Source organism: Elaeis guineensis, chromosome 1 (genome assembly GCF_000442705.2).
Source record: "Elaeis guineensis isolate ETL-2024a chromosome 1, EG11, whole genome shotgun sequence".
Taxonomy (NCBI): Eukaryota; Viridiplantae; Streptophyta; class Magnoliopsida; order Arecales; family Arecaceae; genus Elaeis; species Elaeis guineensis.
Genome location: NC_025993.2, coordinates 148183569 through 148199474, shown reverse-complemented (window position 1 = coordinate 148199474; position 15906 = coordinate 148183569). Strand labels below are relative to the sequence as shown.

Sequence of the window (15906 nt, the reverse complement as noted above, 5' to 3'; positions counted from 1 at the left end):
TTAATTCAGCCTGTTTAAATTTCCATTTTCACTTTTCTTTGTTTTTTCATAGTAGGTTAATAGCTAGTGTTTGGAACTTTTACAATTTAAAGTAAAGGATAGCTGCGTTTCACATAAAACCAGAGAATTCAATAGGTGCAAAAATGTGGTTTTATTAGGAGGCAAGTTTAATTTGAAAAATTAACCCAGAGCAAAATATGACCACCCATCTGCTATAACTTATGAGTTATAATTAAGCTAGAAGGACAGCAATGGAGAACGAAGCATAAGGCGATGTGTTGTGGTTCCGACTCAAGGATCTAGTTACGGGTCTGAGAATGGGAAAGTCTTCCTCTAGCTGCGTAGACTTCCCCTGTTTGTGTTCTTCCCTCTGCGGAAAGAACCTATGGTTGCTGGTGAATTGTAACAGAGCTCGTTTAGAGGGAATACCCACCTCAAAGAAACAAGAATTGTTTCATAATCTCTTTTTTTCCCCTTTCGTTGATACGATAGTACTGCCTTATAATAGAAGGCTTCAGAGGTCTCAAAAGGAAATAGAAATAAAATAGAAATCTCGACTAACAAGAAGCCTAACAAATAGCAGAATTATTAGGAGATAAGATTCTGAAATAGAAGGATAACTATTCAGCTAGCTATTTTCCTTAATCAAGCCTTTGTCTCTGCTCGAAAATCATCCAGCCAGCTGCTCCATCGATCCAGCCTCTGTTCTTGCCCAAGTCTTGCGCCTTCCATAAACTTTCCCCACAAATGAGTCCCTAACATCACTCCCTGCCTGGGCAAAGAGCTTGTCCTAAGCTCAAAGTCTGGATAAGCACTTCGGATATCTGTGACGGGCTCCCATGTAGCTTCAGTGCTGGGCAAGTTGCACCATTGCACCAGGACCTCCCACGAGCCCCTATTGAGACAAGCACGAAGAATGGTTTGAGGTATAGGAGCTGTCTTGCCATCAACCAAGGGAGGTAGTGTAAGTTCAGTCTCTGGAGGTGCACCCTTGTATTCCTTTAGCAGTGACACATGGAATACATCATGTATTTTGACATGGGAAGGCAATGCCATTTAATAAGAAACCAATCCCATCTTATGGATAATCTTGAAGAGGCCATAAAACTTGAATAATAATTTAGAATAATGTCCCCTCATCACTGTGATTTGCCGATAGGGGTGGAGGCATAACCACACAAACTATCCAACCTGAAATGCCACATCACGATGGCCCTTGTCATAATATTGTTTCATGCAATCTTGCGCTTGTAGCAGAAGGGATCGAATTTCATTCAAGACTTGATCTCTTTCCTCCAATGCTCTATCCACTGCATCAACTCTGGATGATCCGGCCACATAAGAGAGAAGGCGAGGGGGGTCCGATCGTACACCACCTGAAATGAGAGGTCTTCAATGAAGTGTGGAAGGAGGTGTTATAGCAATATTCCGCCGACGCAATCCAAGGGGTCCACATCTTCGGTTTGTCACCCACGAAACACCGAAGGTATATCTCGATAGTTTTGTTAACCATCTCGGTCTCACCGTCTGTTTGAGGGTGGTATGCTGAAGAAAATGCAAAGTAATGCCTGAAAATCGAAATAGTTTCCTCCAGAAGTTACTAGTAAAAACAGCATCTCGATCACACATAATCGATTTAGATAACCCGTGCAACCTGAAAACATGCTCAAAGAATGCATGAGCCACTGTAATAGCAGTGTAAGGATGGGCCAATGTATAAAATGGGCAAATTTAGAGAATTTGTCTACCACCACGAACAAGACAGATTTGCCGCAGGATTTTGGAAGTCCATCCATCTATGAAGTCCATTGAAATATCTGTCCAGACCTGTGTCGGTACTTCCACAGGTTGCAGAAGTCCGGTAGGGTGTAAGTGTTCAGCCTTAGTGCACTGGCAAGTAGTGTAGGCAGCAATGTACTCTTTTACGGTGGTCTTCATGCCCTTCCAGAAAAAATCAGCTCTAATGCATTGAAGGGTCTTTTGGATCCCTTCATGGGTTCCATCATAAAGCTTGCAACAATTATTTGAATTAGTGGTGAAGTGGGCAGTATAAATACATGATTTTTATAAAGAATCAAGCCATCTTGGGTAGTCCACTGCTACTCTAATTCTCCATTTTTAATTTTGGCCCATAGCTCCTTCAAAGCATTAGAGCTTTCAATTTCAGCCCTTACCGAGTTGAAAAATCCCATTGCTGGTCGGGACATAGCAAGCAACAGTCCCTCATTTTCATCTCGCCTTGATAGAGCATCAGCGGCTTTATTGAGTTGGTGCGCTCGATACTTTACTTTGAAATCGAATCCAAGCAACTTGCTTATCCAGTGTTGTTGGGGAGATGTTGTCAAGCGTTGATCCAATAAATATTTGAGGCTAAAATGATCCATCTTGATCAAAAATGCACACCCCGAAAGATAAGGCTCCAGTGTTGGACCGCTTTAGCAAGGCCAATTAATTCACGCTTGTATGCAGGCAACTTGAAATAGCGAACTGCTAATTTTTTGCTGAAGAAGGCTATGGGGTGACAATGTTGTGGAAGAATTGCTCCAATCCCCCTCCTGAAGCATCACACTCAACTACAAATTTGGTTGAAAAATTAGGTAGCTGCAGGATCGGAGCTGCTGATAGGGTCTCCTTTAATTGTTGAATTGATGCCACTACCTTTGCACTCCAATTGCAAAAATTTTTTTTAAGTAGACTTGTCAACGGGGCAGCCATCAAGCCGTAGTCTTTGATAAATTTACAGTAGTACCCCACAATCCCCAAAAATCCGTGCAAGGATTTTGTTGATTTTGGTTCAGGCCAATCTCTTACAGCTTGAATTTTCTGTTCATCTGCTGAAATTCTTCTACTGGTGATTATGTGCCCTAAATAGGCCACCCGTTGCTCTCCAAAAGAACACTTAGATTGTTTCAAAAAGAGGTGGTGAGCATGAAGTAATTCAAAACCTTCCTGACATGTCTCATATGGTCAGTCCAAGTCTTGCTATAGATCAAAATATTATAAAAAAGATTGGGACGAACTTACGCAGATACTCCTTGAAAACTTCATTCATGAGTGCCTGAAAAGTGGATGGGGCATTTGTAAGCCCGAAGGGCATCACCAAGAACTCAAAATGCCCGTGGTGTATTTTGAAGGCGGTTTTTTCCACATTTAAGGGGTCCATGCAAACCTGATGATAACCCGATCGGAGGTCTAGCTTGGTGAAGAACTTGGCACCATGTAGCTCATCCAATAACTTGTCAACCATCGGGATAGGGAATTTATCTTTGACTGTTTTGGCATTCAATTCTTGATAGTCGATACAAAATCTTCATGAGCCATCTTGCTTTCGAACAAGCAACATTTGGGATGAAAAGGGGGAGCAACTTGGTCTCATAATTCCTGTTGCAACATGTCCTCGCATTGCTTTTCAATCTCATTCTTTTGCAAATGAGGGTACCGATAAGGCCTCACCACCACTTGTCCTGAATCTGGCACCAAACTAATTCTGTGATCATAGTTGTGGATTGGAGATAGGCTTGTTGGTTGCTAAAACAAGTCACAAAATTCGGTCAGTAATTCATTTAATTGGGTAGATCCATTTTTGTCTCCAATGGTCATGTGGAGCTGCGGCTGTGCTTTGGTTGCATGGGGTTGCTGCCCATGCAACGTAACCTTCCCCTCCGCTTCAAAATTCATGGTGAGGGACCCAAAGTCCCAAACAATTGGCCCAATGTTGTAACCACTTTACCCCCGGTACCACATCAAATCCTACTAAAGGAATCACAAATAAGTCAGTGGTAAATGAATCTGAGTTGACATTTAAGGTTATTGATTCACAAATCTCTAAGCTGAAAATTCTCTCCGTTGGCCATTGAAACTTGCAAGCCCGTGCGTTGTTGAGTAGGGAGACCAAGTCGGATTGCTGCTGCCTTACTCACAAAATTGTGAGTACTATCCGAATCCACCAAAACGAGCAGTGTGTATTCCCTCACCTGAGCTTGTACTTGCATGGTTTGAGAAGAGAGTAGACCGGTGATTGCGTTGAGGGATATTTCTGGTTCTCCCACTGCTGTTTCTACCTCATCCTCTATGAGTTTTGTCCAATCATCTACCTCGAGCCAGAAGAGGTGTTTGCATTGGTGCTCGAATGTGTACATCACAATTATAACAGAGCCCCTTGACTCTTCTTTCTGCCATTTCCCTTTGCTCAATCTTTTGAATGTTGGCCCAATCACACTATTTGAGCTCCCAACTGTTGCTGCAGTGGTAGCTCCTCCCTTCCCTGGTATAATCGATGCTGGACCTGTAGTGGCAGGCTGTTGGGCCGTCCAAGTTGTTGTAGACTTACATTGCTCCCTTCCTTTGCTTGCTTCAGGTGACGCGATCTGCTGCCTTCTTTCAAACGTCCCGCCAAGCTCATAGCGGTTACTAGATTAGGTGGATTTTGCAGCTCCACATCCACTCTGAGGGTCTCTGTTAATCGATGGTGAAGAGATCAACTTGCTGATCGAGGTGGACTGATGTGGCTCGTGCCAATACGACTTGAACTTGCTGCTAGTAATCATCCATTGAGCCCGTTTGTTTAAGGTTAACCAACTCCCCCAATAAGTTGCTTCGGAGGGGCGGGCCAAATCGAAGGTGACAATAGTTCTTGAAGGTATCCCATGGTAAGTTTGGTTCCTCCTGCTCAAGTTTATAGAATCACAATGCGCGTCACCCATCATATGGTATGCAGCTAACCTTACCTTATCGGCCTCCAGAGTGCATTGATTCTGGAAAAATTGGTCGCAACCGTTGAGCCACCCTAGGGGGTCTTCCGTTCCATCATAGGTTGGAAAGTCGAGCTTGGTATAATGCGGCACCATCCCTGTGCCTTGATGACCCTTTGTCCTTTCTTTCAAGCGGGTAGGAAAATTTTGATGGTTGGCACTTCCCGAGCCCCCTTCCTACTCACGAGGCTGCCCAACACTGGGTCCTTTTCCTAGAGCCGCTATTTGTCTAGAGATCCCCTCGAACATTGCCTGCATTTCCTTCTGATCTTGGGCATATTGTGTGAAGCGTTTTTCCGAGATTTGTAGCTTGGCTTCTGTCCGTTGAATGAATGCATCCAGCTTTTCCTCCAAGTGAGATTGATCACCGATAACTCCTCGCTCTGAGACCAAGTTGTTGTGGTTCCGACTCAAGGATCTAATTACGGGTCTGAGAACGGGAAAGTCTTCCTCTAGCCACGTAGACTTTCCTTGTTTGTGTTCTTCCATCCGCGGAAAGAACCTATGGTTGCTGGTGAATTGTAACGGGTTTAGAGGGAGCACCCACCTCAAAGAAACAAGAATTGTTTGATAATCTCCTTTTTTTTTTTTTTGCCCCCCCCCCCCCCTCCATTGATACAATAGTACTGCCTTATAATAGAAGGCTACAAAGGTCTTAAAAGGAAATAGAAATAAATTAGAAATCTTGACTAACAAGAAGCCTAACAAATAGTAGAATTATTAGGAGATAAGATTCTGAAACGGAAGGATAACTATTCAGTCAGCTATTTTTCTTGATCAAGCCTTTGTCTCTACCCGAAAATCATTCAACCAGCTGCTCCATCGATTCAGCCTTTGCCATAAATTTTCCCCACAAATGAGTCCCTAATGCGATGACACAAAAATTAAAGTGAAAGTTGAAATTTTGAAAAACAGCTACGCCACAATCAATTTATTTTCAGTTGATGAACTTAGTGGCAGAACTTAATGAATTCTGTGTATTTTCTCTCTGGATACATACTGCATTGAAAATGCCTTAGCTGAAGAAATGACATGAAGCTAGAGTTCAAAAGTTCTTATATTCCAAAATCTTGGCAAGAAATATATCATATATGCGGAATTAAAATAAAAGAATAGATATTGAATCATGAACACATGGTGGGTAGCTCGTAGAAAAGTTGTCCTAGAAAGCAAATGAGATTTAGAATAATTCCTTCAAGTTAATGGATATCTAGATTACCTTTTCTTTAAGTGAAGTGATACAGAAAATAAGTAGATCGATCCAAACTAATATCCACTTTTGTGATATAATTGTAAATTTTTATGGGTTTGCATTTTTACATGGAAGTCTATTTTCGAAATTTAGATGATCAGATTTTTCTTTTGATTATATCTAATTCCAGCATAACTCATACAATTTCTTTAAGTTTCCATCAATTTTTTGCCTTATGTTTGCTTAAGGCCATTTATTTTTACATTTTCCATGCTTGAAGTGATGAAAAGTTATTTCGGACAATATTTGTTTTGCTTGTAGATACTACGAGGCTGAATGTTTTCAGCAAATGGGAATGGCATTATAATTTTTTTCACTTCACAGAAACGTGTCCATTTGATTGTCTTTCCTAATTCTATTTCATAACTTTCAGCCCTTAATGCTGGGGTTGGGGTTGTATCTTTCGTGCCAAAGAAGGATTCACCTTCATGCGAATTCACCATTGGATCACCCACTGGTCGCTTTGATCTGTGCAGGTGGATGAATGGCAGAATGCAGAGTGCTTTGAGATCCGTGCAGCAGGTTATCCAACCATGGATTTGTGTGAAGGAAGGCGAATCCTCCTTTCACAAGAAAGATACAACCCCTATCCTCTATGCTATGTGCTATGGTTTGTACATAGCGGAGAATTATTCTTCTTGAAGATTAAGATACAACCCCTATCCTCTATGCTATGTGCTATCGTTTGTACATAGCGGAGAATTATTCTTCTTGAAGATTAAGATACAACCCCTATCCTCTATGCTATGTGCTATCGTTTGTACATAGCGGAGAATTATTCTTCTTGAAGATTAATTGTACTTGTCCATGGCAGCACATGGCAATAATAGAGGTTGGAGTGCATTATTTGCATTTTGCTAAAAAGAGATGCATTATTTGCATATAGTTTAACTCTTCATTATGAGAAAACTTGAACTAACATTTATCTTGTACCATATTTTCTGACAATGTGATATCACATCTGATCACTTGAGTGTTTGAGGCTGGTAAACTTGAAGTTCCATTTAGAAGTAACAGTTGTGGTTACATCAACAATGTGATGGATTTTCAGGATTTCTGCTTGCTTCCAGGAAATACCTCTTAAATTTTAACAAATTGTACGATTGCGTAGTCTGTGACTGCCTCATATGCCAAATATAATGCAAATTGATAGATGTTTCAGTGCATGGTAATGATTGCTTGATTTCACAATGAAGCAGAACCAGAAAATAAAATCCAGAATCTTTGCCAACTTTTTCCTTGAGAGCACAGTTGATGTAACTTCCAGCATTCCAGCTTAACATCAGCCCAGTTTCTGGTTTTCTCTACCAAAAAAAAAAAACCCAGTTTCTGGTTTCAGATTGTCTTGGCCCTGCGACACCCAAGGCACTTCCAAGAACAGAATTCTTCCAGTTTTGCCACGGAGAGGTACATCGCCTTTAATTATTTTTAGCTTTCATTTATTTCTTTTGCTATATATTTCCCATCGGAAGACCATTTTTGAAACTTCGACATAATTTAGAATGCTCGTTAGCAACAAAGATAATAGGAAGTACCGAGATCTTGCTCGCGCATGCCGTGTTGGTCTTTTCTTCTCCCCGTCCATCTATCGCGTGCAGTGCAAGGTTGGGCGGCTGGGGCAAAAAGGAGAAACACGAGCTAGTGGCCGCATATGATTCACGCGGGTCATGGCGGCCGCAGTGGGTCTGAATTGCTGCCAGCTCATCCAGCCCAACGATTCGCGATCGGTCGCCCAACGATTAGCGATGGATCGGGAGGCTAAACAGGCCAAAGTTTTCGTACATCCCACACTGTGCAGCCACCGGGGACCGGCCCCCGCAGTGGCCGCAACGCGGTGGCCTGCCTTACCGACTCCCTCGCTGGTCCCAAATCCACTGTGACAGCGCCACCTTTCCGCTCCGGCTCTATATATATGCTCTTCCCGGGCATCTCCATTACAACTACTGGCTTTAAGCTTCTACCTCACAAAATGCCTTCTACTCTCCCTCTCTCCTACTTCTTTCCCTCTTCCTTCTCGTTTCGTTATTTTCCGGTCCCCTCCCCGTCTCCTCCGCCCGCTGCCACAAGGATGACAAGAAGGCCCTCCTTGCTGTCAAGTCCGGCCTCGGCAACCCGTACGACCTGATCGCCTGGACCTCCGACTACCCCTGCTGCGACTGGGCTGGCGTCAGCTGCGATTCCGCCACTGGCCGCGTCACCTCCCTCGATATCTCCGGAACCAACTCCTCCGCTACCATCCCCACCTCGGTCGCCGACCTCCCCTTCCTCCAGAGTCTAACCTTCCACAAGAACGCCAACCTCACCGGCCCCATTCCCTCGGCCATTGCCACCCTCACCCGCCTCACCTTCCTCCGCCTCGACTGGAACGGCCTCTCTGGCCCCGTGCCTGCCTTCCTCGCCCGACTCACCGCTCTGGACTATCTCAACCTTGCCTTCAACCAGTTCTCCGGCTCCATCCCTCCCTCCCTCGGCTCGCTTCCTCTTGAGTTCCTCCGCCTCGACCGCAACCGTCTCACCGGCCCGATACCTTCCTCTCTTTCCCGGTCGTCGTTAACTTACCTGTACCTTTCTCACAATGGCCTCACTGGCTCGATCCCTCAGTCATTCGCCAATGCCCAGTTCGAGGTCCTCGACCTGTCCCGGAATCAGCTCGCCGGGGACGCGTCGCTCCTATTCGGCACGTCGAAGCCGCTCCAGGTGCTGGACCTGTCGAGGAACCAGTTCGAGTTCGACTTTAGTGCTGTGGAGTTCCCCGAGAACATGACGGCACTGGACCTCAACCACAACCAAGTCTACGGGAGCATCCCGCCGGAGATTACCCAACGGGAGTGGCAGTTGCTCAACGTGAGCTATAACCGGCTCTGTGGTCAGATCCCGACCGGAGGAAATCTCGGGCGGTTCGACGAGTACTCGTTCTTCCACAACAAATGTCTCTGTGGGCCTCCGCTTGCGCCCTGCAAGTGAGGAGGACAAGGGTGATGCAGGGCTTAGTGTCAGTCAAATAAAGCACGGTCGAATAGTTTTGTCCCCGTGCTGCTCTTGATGTCAAGTGTCTTGATCGTTTTGTAATTGCACGATCTTTTTTTCAGATCCACTTGGTAAAAATTTCGATCAATCTTTCTCTAAGAATTTTACTTTAATGATCATATATTTCATAGAGAATATTTAAATGAAGGATCGAACTTAGTGAGTTCGATCTTTTTTATATTCCACGATCCTTGATGAAGATTCAGATACTCACCGATTTTATTGTCGAATATATGCCAATCGACGACGATCAAATCAAGATCAATCCTATGAAAAATTTTGGAACCAGCATGAATTTTACATGTAGATGAAGTTTCAAATGCTCAAGAATACGGTGCAGATCTCATTTTAACCAACATCGACAGGATGGTGATGAATATTTTTTCTGTTTAGCTTCAAACAATCAAACTGCGTATGAAGCTTTGATAGTCGGACTAAAGATTGTCAAAAATCTCGATGTAAAATGCCTAAAGATGTTCATCGACTCTCAACTAATTGCCGACTGATCCAAGGAGAACATAAGGCCGAGATTCTATTCTTCTCAGTTCCTATAGAAGCTTAAATCTTTGCAAGCAAACTTAGATCACTTTAAGATCTTCCACATTCTCCATTTGGAGAATGTCTGAGTCGATTCTTTATCTTGATTCGCTACATCTGGCTGCAGTAAGTTGAAAAAAATCTTCATTGAACATCTTGAGAATCCAAGCATTGACTCCAAAGAAGAAGTGCACCAAGTCCAAGTCGGTTATGAATCTAGTTGGATTGATTTGTTCGTCAAATTCTTGACCAACGAATCTTGCCGATTGATCTCTCTGAGGCACGTCAAATGAAGAAATTAGCGGCTCAATACGTGATCATTGACGATCAGCTCTATCGAAGATCGACGTTTTTGTCCTTTCTTTAGTGTCTCCGATCTTCCAAACCGACTATGCTCTTCGGGAGGTGCATGAGGGCAGTTATGGTAACTACTTAGGGGGCAAATTGCTATCTTATAAAATCCTTCGGCAAGAATACTATTGGCCAACCATGCATAAGGACGCCGCCGACTTAGTGTAGAAATGGATTAATGTCAAAAGTTTGTCAATATTCAAAACTTTTGTCAAGTCACCTTACAATATTTCAACACCTAGGCCATTTGATCAATAGAAAGTCGATATATTCAGTCCTTTCCCACCTGCCAGTAGGCAAAGAAAGTTCATCATGTAGCTATCGACTACTTTATTAAGTAGATGGAAGCTGAACCATTAGCACAAATAATGACAAGGAAGACTACCGACCTTATGAAAATTTATCATCTGCCGATTTGGTCTATCCTGAGTGATTATCACCGACAATGATCGATAATTCAACAATGTTAAGTTTGAAGAGTTCTATGCGAAGTATCATATTATCCACAAACTCACATCGATTGGATATCCACAATCCAATGAAGAAGCTGAGGTAACCAATAGGATAATACTACAAGGTCTGAAAATGAGAATTGATCAAGCTAAAGGAATTGAGCCGACGAACTCTACAGTGTCTATGGTCTTATAGAACAACTCTTTAGATCTCGATCGGAAAGACTCCTTTCAAATTGACATTCGAAACAGAAGCCATGATCTCGATAGATATTGACTTACCTTCAACATGGGTGGAGCATTACGACGAACTGACTAATTCGGATAAGCGACGAGGTGATTTGGATTTGCTCGATGAAACTCGAAGACAAGCTCAACTAAAGATGATTTTTATCAACAAAGGATAGTTTGATACTACAACTCCCAAGTTAAGCCCAAGATCTTTGAGTAAAAGATCGAGTTCTTAGAAGACCGAAGTCATCAAACCGACCGAGCAAAAAAAATTATCTCCGAATTGGGAGAGCCCCTATAAAATTTGACAGTGTATAACCAGGGGCCTATAAAATTGAGAATTAGACAATACAAAATTCTTCGGATCTAGAATTTGATAATCTATGAATGTACTACCAGTAAGAATACCTTATAAATAAAAATTTTCTTTTCTACAATTCTATGCCAAATGTTCAAATATTTTTTGTTGCGGCTCATCTCCGATGTGGTAGTCGGATCATCACGCCTGAGTATTGGATGGCAGAAAATTGATGGAGAAGGACTGCTTGTCGGAGAGAGAGCATAGTCGAGAGGGTCGAGAACGAGAGCAAAGCTCACAGTGCGCTAGACGGGAGCAGGATCAACTCGGGTCAAACGAAAAAGTCGGACGACGACGTCCGATGGCAGCAGAGAGACCTGCAACAAAAGCCCGCATTAGAGATGGCTTCAACGAAGATACTCCGATGCTCAAGTTAGTTCTCAGCTCCAGAGGTGGAGAAGCGAGTGAGTAGAGTTTTGAGCTCTGAGTCTTGAAATGTGTATACCTCCTCAGAGTCTTCTCTTATCTCCATTTATAAAGAGAGCTGGATGAGGGACGAAAGGATAGGAATATATTCTGATAATGTCCTATTTATGGAGCGGTATGGAGGCATCTTTAAATGCTTCGTCAGTGGGCATGCCCTTTATCCAACGCATCAGTAGTCGCGGGGCGGGCCTTATCATGAGCATGTGGCATAATTAATGATTTTGTGGTGTCCTATCACGATGCAGAGTGAAATGCTTAGGATATGACCTTAGGATGATGTGGCTTGATGTGACTGCATGATAGCCTCACTTGACCTTTGGTGGTTCGACCGATGTTGATATCCAGATCAGCCACTAACTGGAGCAAGATGAAAGCATTGGAAGCAGTCCGAGATGAGTACACCGCATGCCAGCAGTCCGAGCTCATCAAGTAGGATTGGAAAGTTAGGCGGTAGATGATTGATCTGAAGTACCAGACCTATAGACAGCTGAAGGATCCATCTCTGGATCAGGGCCATCGCAACAGGCAAGTATGTCGATTTCTCGCTGAAGCCACTAGCGAAACAGATCGTACGTCGTTGGTCGATGTAGTCTTCAACTCGAACAACGTCGTCACTCCAAATGATGTCGAGGTCGTACTTTTATTGATCTCATTTTCAGATGAGGTCAACCTCTTGGTGAGACCGACTTCCTGGGGACCACGATCTTCTGATGAGGTCGGCTTTTTCCAAGATGGGCTTGCAATTGAGGTCGGTTGGATGAGGTCGATTAAGTGATGAGGACCTACTCCAACTCTTGCCCCCCAACTCCTGAGTCTGATTACGTAGTCTTCATCGGCGAAAGGAGTTAACTGATGTGTGGATCTGAGTTGCTTATCCTGACGACCATCCCTGTAAGCCGTGCACAACAAACTTGTTGTTTTGAGATGTAGGTCGCCATTCTGTAAAGCATCTCATCAAGTTCGAAGCAAGGTGGTTGAGGCAGAGCATGGTCGTATCTCACTTTATTTCGGATCAATTGATCTTTGATCAATCAGGGATAAGCCGACTAACCATAACTTTTTACCTGATCTGCGCTGCGAATTGTACTTATACTCCAACGGCCCTTCGGCTAGATCTGGCATGCTAACAGCTGTTGGACTCCACACCTCCATGAAATGAACTTAGTCGAATAATGTTGGATTTCACCTAGGTCTGCACTGCGAACTGTGGCTTATACTCCAGCGGCCCTTCGGCCAGAGCTGGCACGCTAACAGTTGCCGACTTCACAGCTCCATTAAATGGATATTAACTGAATAACATCAGATTTCTTCTAGGTCTGCACTATGAACTATAGCTTATACTCTAGCGGCCCTTCGGTCAGAGTTGGCACGCTAACAGTTGTCAGACTCTACGGCTCCGTTAAACAGATATTAGTCGAATAACATCGATTTTGCCTGGATTGTGCTGTGAACTGTAGCTCATACTCCAGTGATCCTTCAGCCAGAGCTAGCATGCTAACAGTAGCTTCGTTAAATGGGCATTAGCGGAATAACATCTCATCGGGTACCAAGTTGCTGATGTTTGGAGGAGTTTTTGAGTCGGAAGAACATCCCAAGTCGTCTGCACCCGGTAGTGTCAGTCTCGTCGAAGTCATGGTCGATTTGTTTTGGAGGGGCTTCTTGATTTCTTAGGAGTTCCTCCTCGAATATGTCGGGGTGACCTCGTGTCTCATTAGTATTGCTGTGCACCTCGAATTTTGCCATGGTGAGCTCATGTCCTATTAACGATCTTGACTGCACTGCACCTCGAAAATCATCGACATGACTTGGGGCCTTGACGATGGTTTTTGTTGTAGGCCATTTATCATAGATCAGTGACGTCGTTTGCTGTGTCTCAAATCTCGTCGAGGCGACCTTGGTCCTTGACCAAGGTTTTCCGTTGTCGCACCTTGAATTTGGCCGAGGTGACCTCTAATTCGGCTGAGGATTAACCTCCAAGAGTTGAGTTTTTAACACAGAATTGTAGGAAATAAAAATTTTTAATTACAAGGTATTCCTATTGATAATACATCTATAGATTCTCAGTATTTCAGGTTCGAAAAATCTCCGTACTATCCAGACTCTCGATCTTGTATGCTCTGGGTTGTAGAATCGCTGAAACTTTATAATGGCTTTCCCAATTCGAGGATAACTTTTCTTGCTCGGTCGGTTTAGAGGCTTCGGCTCTCCTAAGGACTAGGTCTTTAGCTTGGAAGATCTTGGACTTAACTCGAGAGTTGTAGTACGAGCTATCCTTTACTGGTAAGAAGCCATCCTCAGTTGGGCTTGACTTTGGATCTCATTGAGTAAATTCAGATCAGCTCATTACTTGTCTGAATTGATCTATTCATCGTAGTGCTCCATCCGAGTCGAAGGCAGGTCAACTTCAACCAGGATCATAGCTTCCGCCTCGAATGCCAGTTTGAAGGGGGTCTCTTCGATTGAAATCCGAAGAGTTGTTCGATAAGACCATAAGATGCTGGAGAGTTCATCAGCCCAACATCCTTTGGCTTGATCGATTCTTATCTTCAAGCCTGGTAGAATAGTTCTGTTGGTCACTTTAGTTTCTCCATTAGATTGAGCATGCCCGATCGAGGTAAATCTGTGGATGATGTGGCACTTTGCACAGAATTTCTCAAATCTAGCATTGTCAAATTGTCAGTCATTGTCGGTGATGATTACTTGGGGTAGATCAAAGCCACAGATGATAGATTTCTACAGGAAGTCGGTAGTCTTTCTCTCCATTATCTATGCCAGTGGTTCGATCTCCACCCACTTGGTGAAGTAGTCAATAGCCATAATGATGAACCTTCTTTTTCTATTAGTAGGCGAAAAAAGATCGAGTATATCAACTTCCCACTGATCAAATGGCTATGGTGCCGAAATAGTTGTGAGTTGACTTGACGGAAGTCTTTGGATATTGGCAAATCTCTGACACTGGTCGCACTTCTACATCAGATCAGCAGCATCTTTCTGCATGATCGACCAATAATATCCTTGCCGCTATACCTTGTAGGATAGCGACTTGCCCTCCAAGTGGTTGCCACAACTACCCTCGTGCACCCTTCAAAGAGCATAGTCGGCTTTGAAGGGCCGGAGGCACTTGAGCAGGGGCAAAGATGTCGATTTTCGATAGAGTTGGTCGTCAATGATCATGTACCGGACAGTCAGTCTCCTCATTCAGTGTGCCTCGATAGGATCAGTCGGCAAGGTTCCATTGATCAGGAACTCAATGAATGGATCAATCCAACTCGATTCATGACCGACCTAAACCTAGAAAACTTCCTCCTCAGAGTCGATACTTGGATTTTCGAGATGCTTGATGAAGATCCTCTCCAACTCACCACAGTCAGATGTGGCGAGTCGGGATAGGGAACCAGTCGAACATTTTCGGGTGGAGAATATGGTAGACCTTGAAGTAATCAAAATTTATTTTCACAGGTCTGAGTTTCTATAGATACCTGGAGAGAATTGGATCTCGAACCTCATATTCTCTTCGAAATTATTTAGCGATCAGCTGCGAGTCGGTGAAAACCCTTAGGCATTTGACACTGAGATCTTTGGCGATCTTCAATCCAGCTATCAGAGCTTCATATTCAATTTGATTGTTAGAAGCTTTGAAACCAAATCGAAGAGCATACTCAATCGTCTTCCGATCAATGTTGGTCAAAATGAGACTAGCACCACAGTCTTACATGTTTGAGGCTCCATCCACATGTAGAATCATGCAGACTCTGAAGTTTCTCCTCGAGGATGGTCCTCGATTTGCCTATCATCAGTCAGAGTGCACTTGACAATAAAGTCGAAGAGTATCTGAGCCTTTCTCGTGGATCATGGAACATAAGAGAGATCGAACTCACTGAGTTTGACTGTTCATTTATTTATCCTTCCCAAGATGTCTGATCGTTGAAGTGGAATCCTCAAGGAGAGGTCGGTCAGGATCTTCACTGAGTGGGTCTGAAAATAAGTAGAGATGGGCAATAGGCTGGGTTGCCCATGATATGGCCGGCCCAGCACGCGATAGGCTATGCCAGGTATGGCTCGTCAGCTATAGTTTCGTGTCATATCTGGCACAGCCCATAAGAGGGGGACCAAGCTGGGCTGAGATTTTTTGGCCTGTGGCTCAAGCCCGGTACAGCCTATAAGGGTCTGGGCCAACACGACCCATAGGCCAGACATGGCATGGCCTGCGTGCCAGCTTATAAGGGTCTGGGCCGACACGACCCATAGGTCAGACATGGTATGGCCAGCGTGCTAGCCCAGCCCCCTTGAAACAGGTCATGCCATGGCACGACCCATTTGGGGTGTGGGCACAGCGGCTGGGGGAGGGTGGAGGGGTTCCGGGGGGTGGTCGTCCGTGCCACACCCACCATGGCCTTGCCCCACTACCGTCCGTGCTGCATCCGCCGTCCACCTCCGGCTCCACACGACCACCATCCTCCCTCCCCTCCCCTCAGGCCCCGACATCCATCTATGCCAAAGCTGCCATCCCCAAACCCCCTC

General features: G+C 44.2%; 1 protein-coding gene across 1 annotated transcript; it reads left to right on the top strand.

Annotated features, from left to right (window-relative positions):
• Positions 1-7956: 7956 nt before the first annotated feature.
• LOC105061250 (polygalacturonase inhibitor-like) lies at positions 7957-9149 on the top strand (the record flags this gene model as incomplete). Its single annotated transcript, XM_010945236.4, has 1 exon — positions 7957-9149. A coding segment is annotated over one exon (1011 nt), but the record flags the coding sequence as incomplete, so codon positions are not given.
• Positions 9150-15906: the final 6757 nt, after the last annotated feature.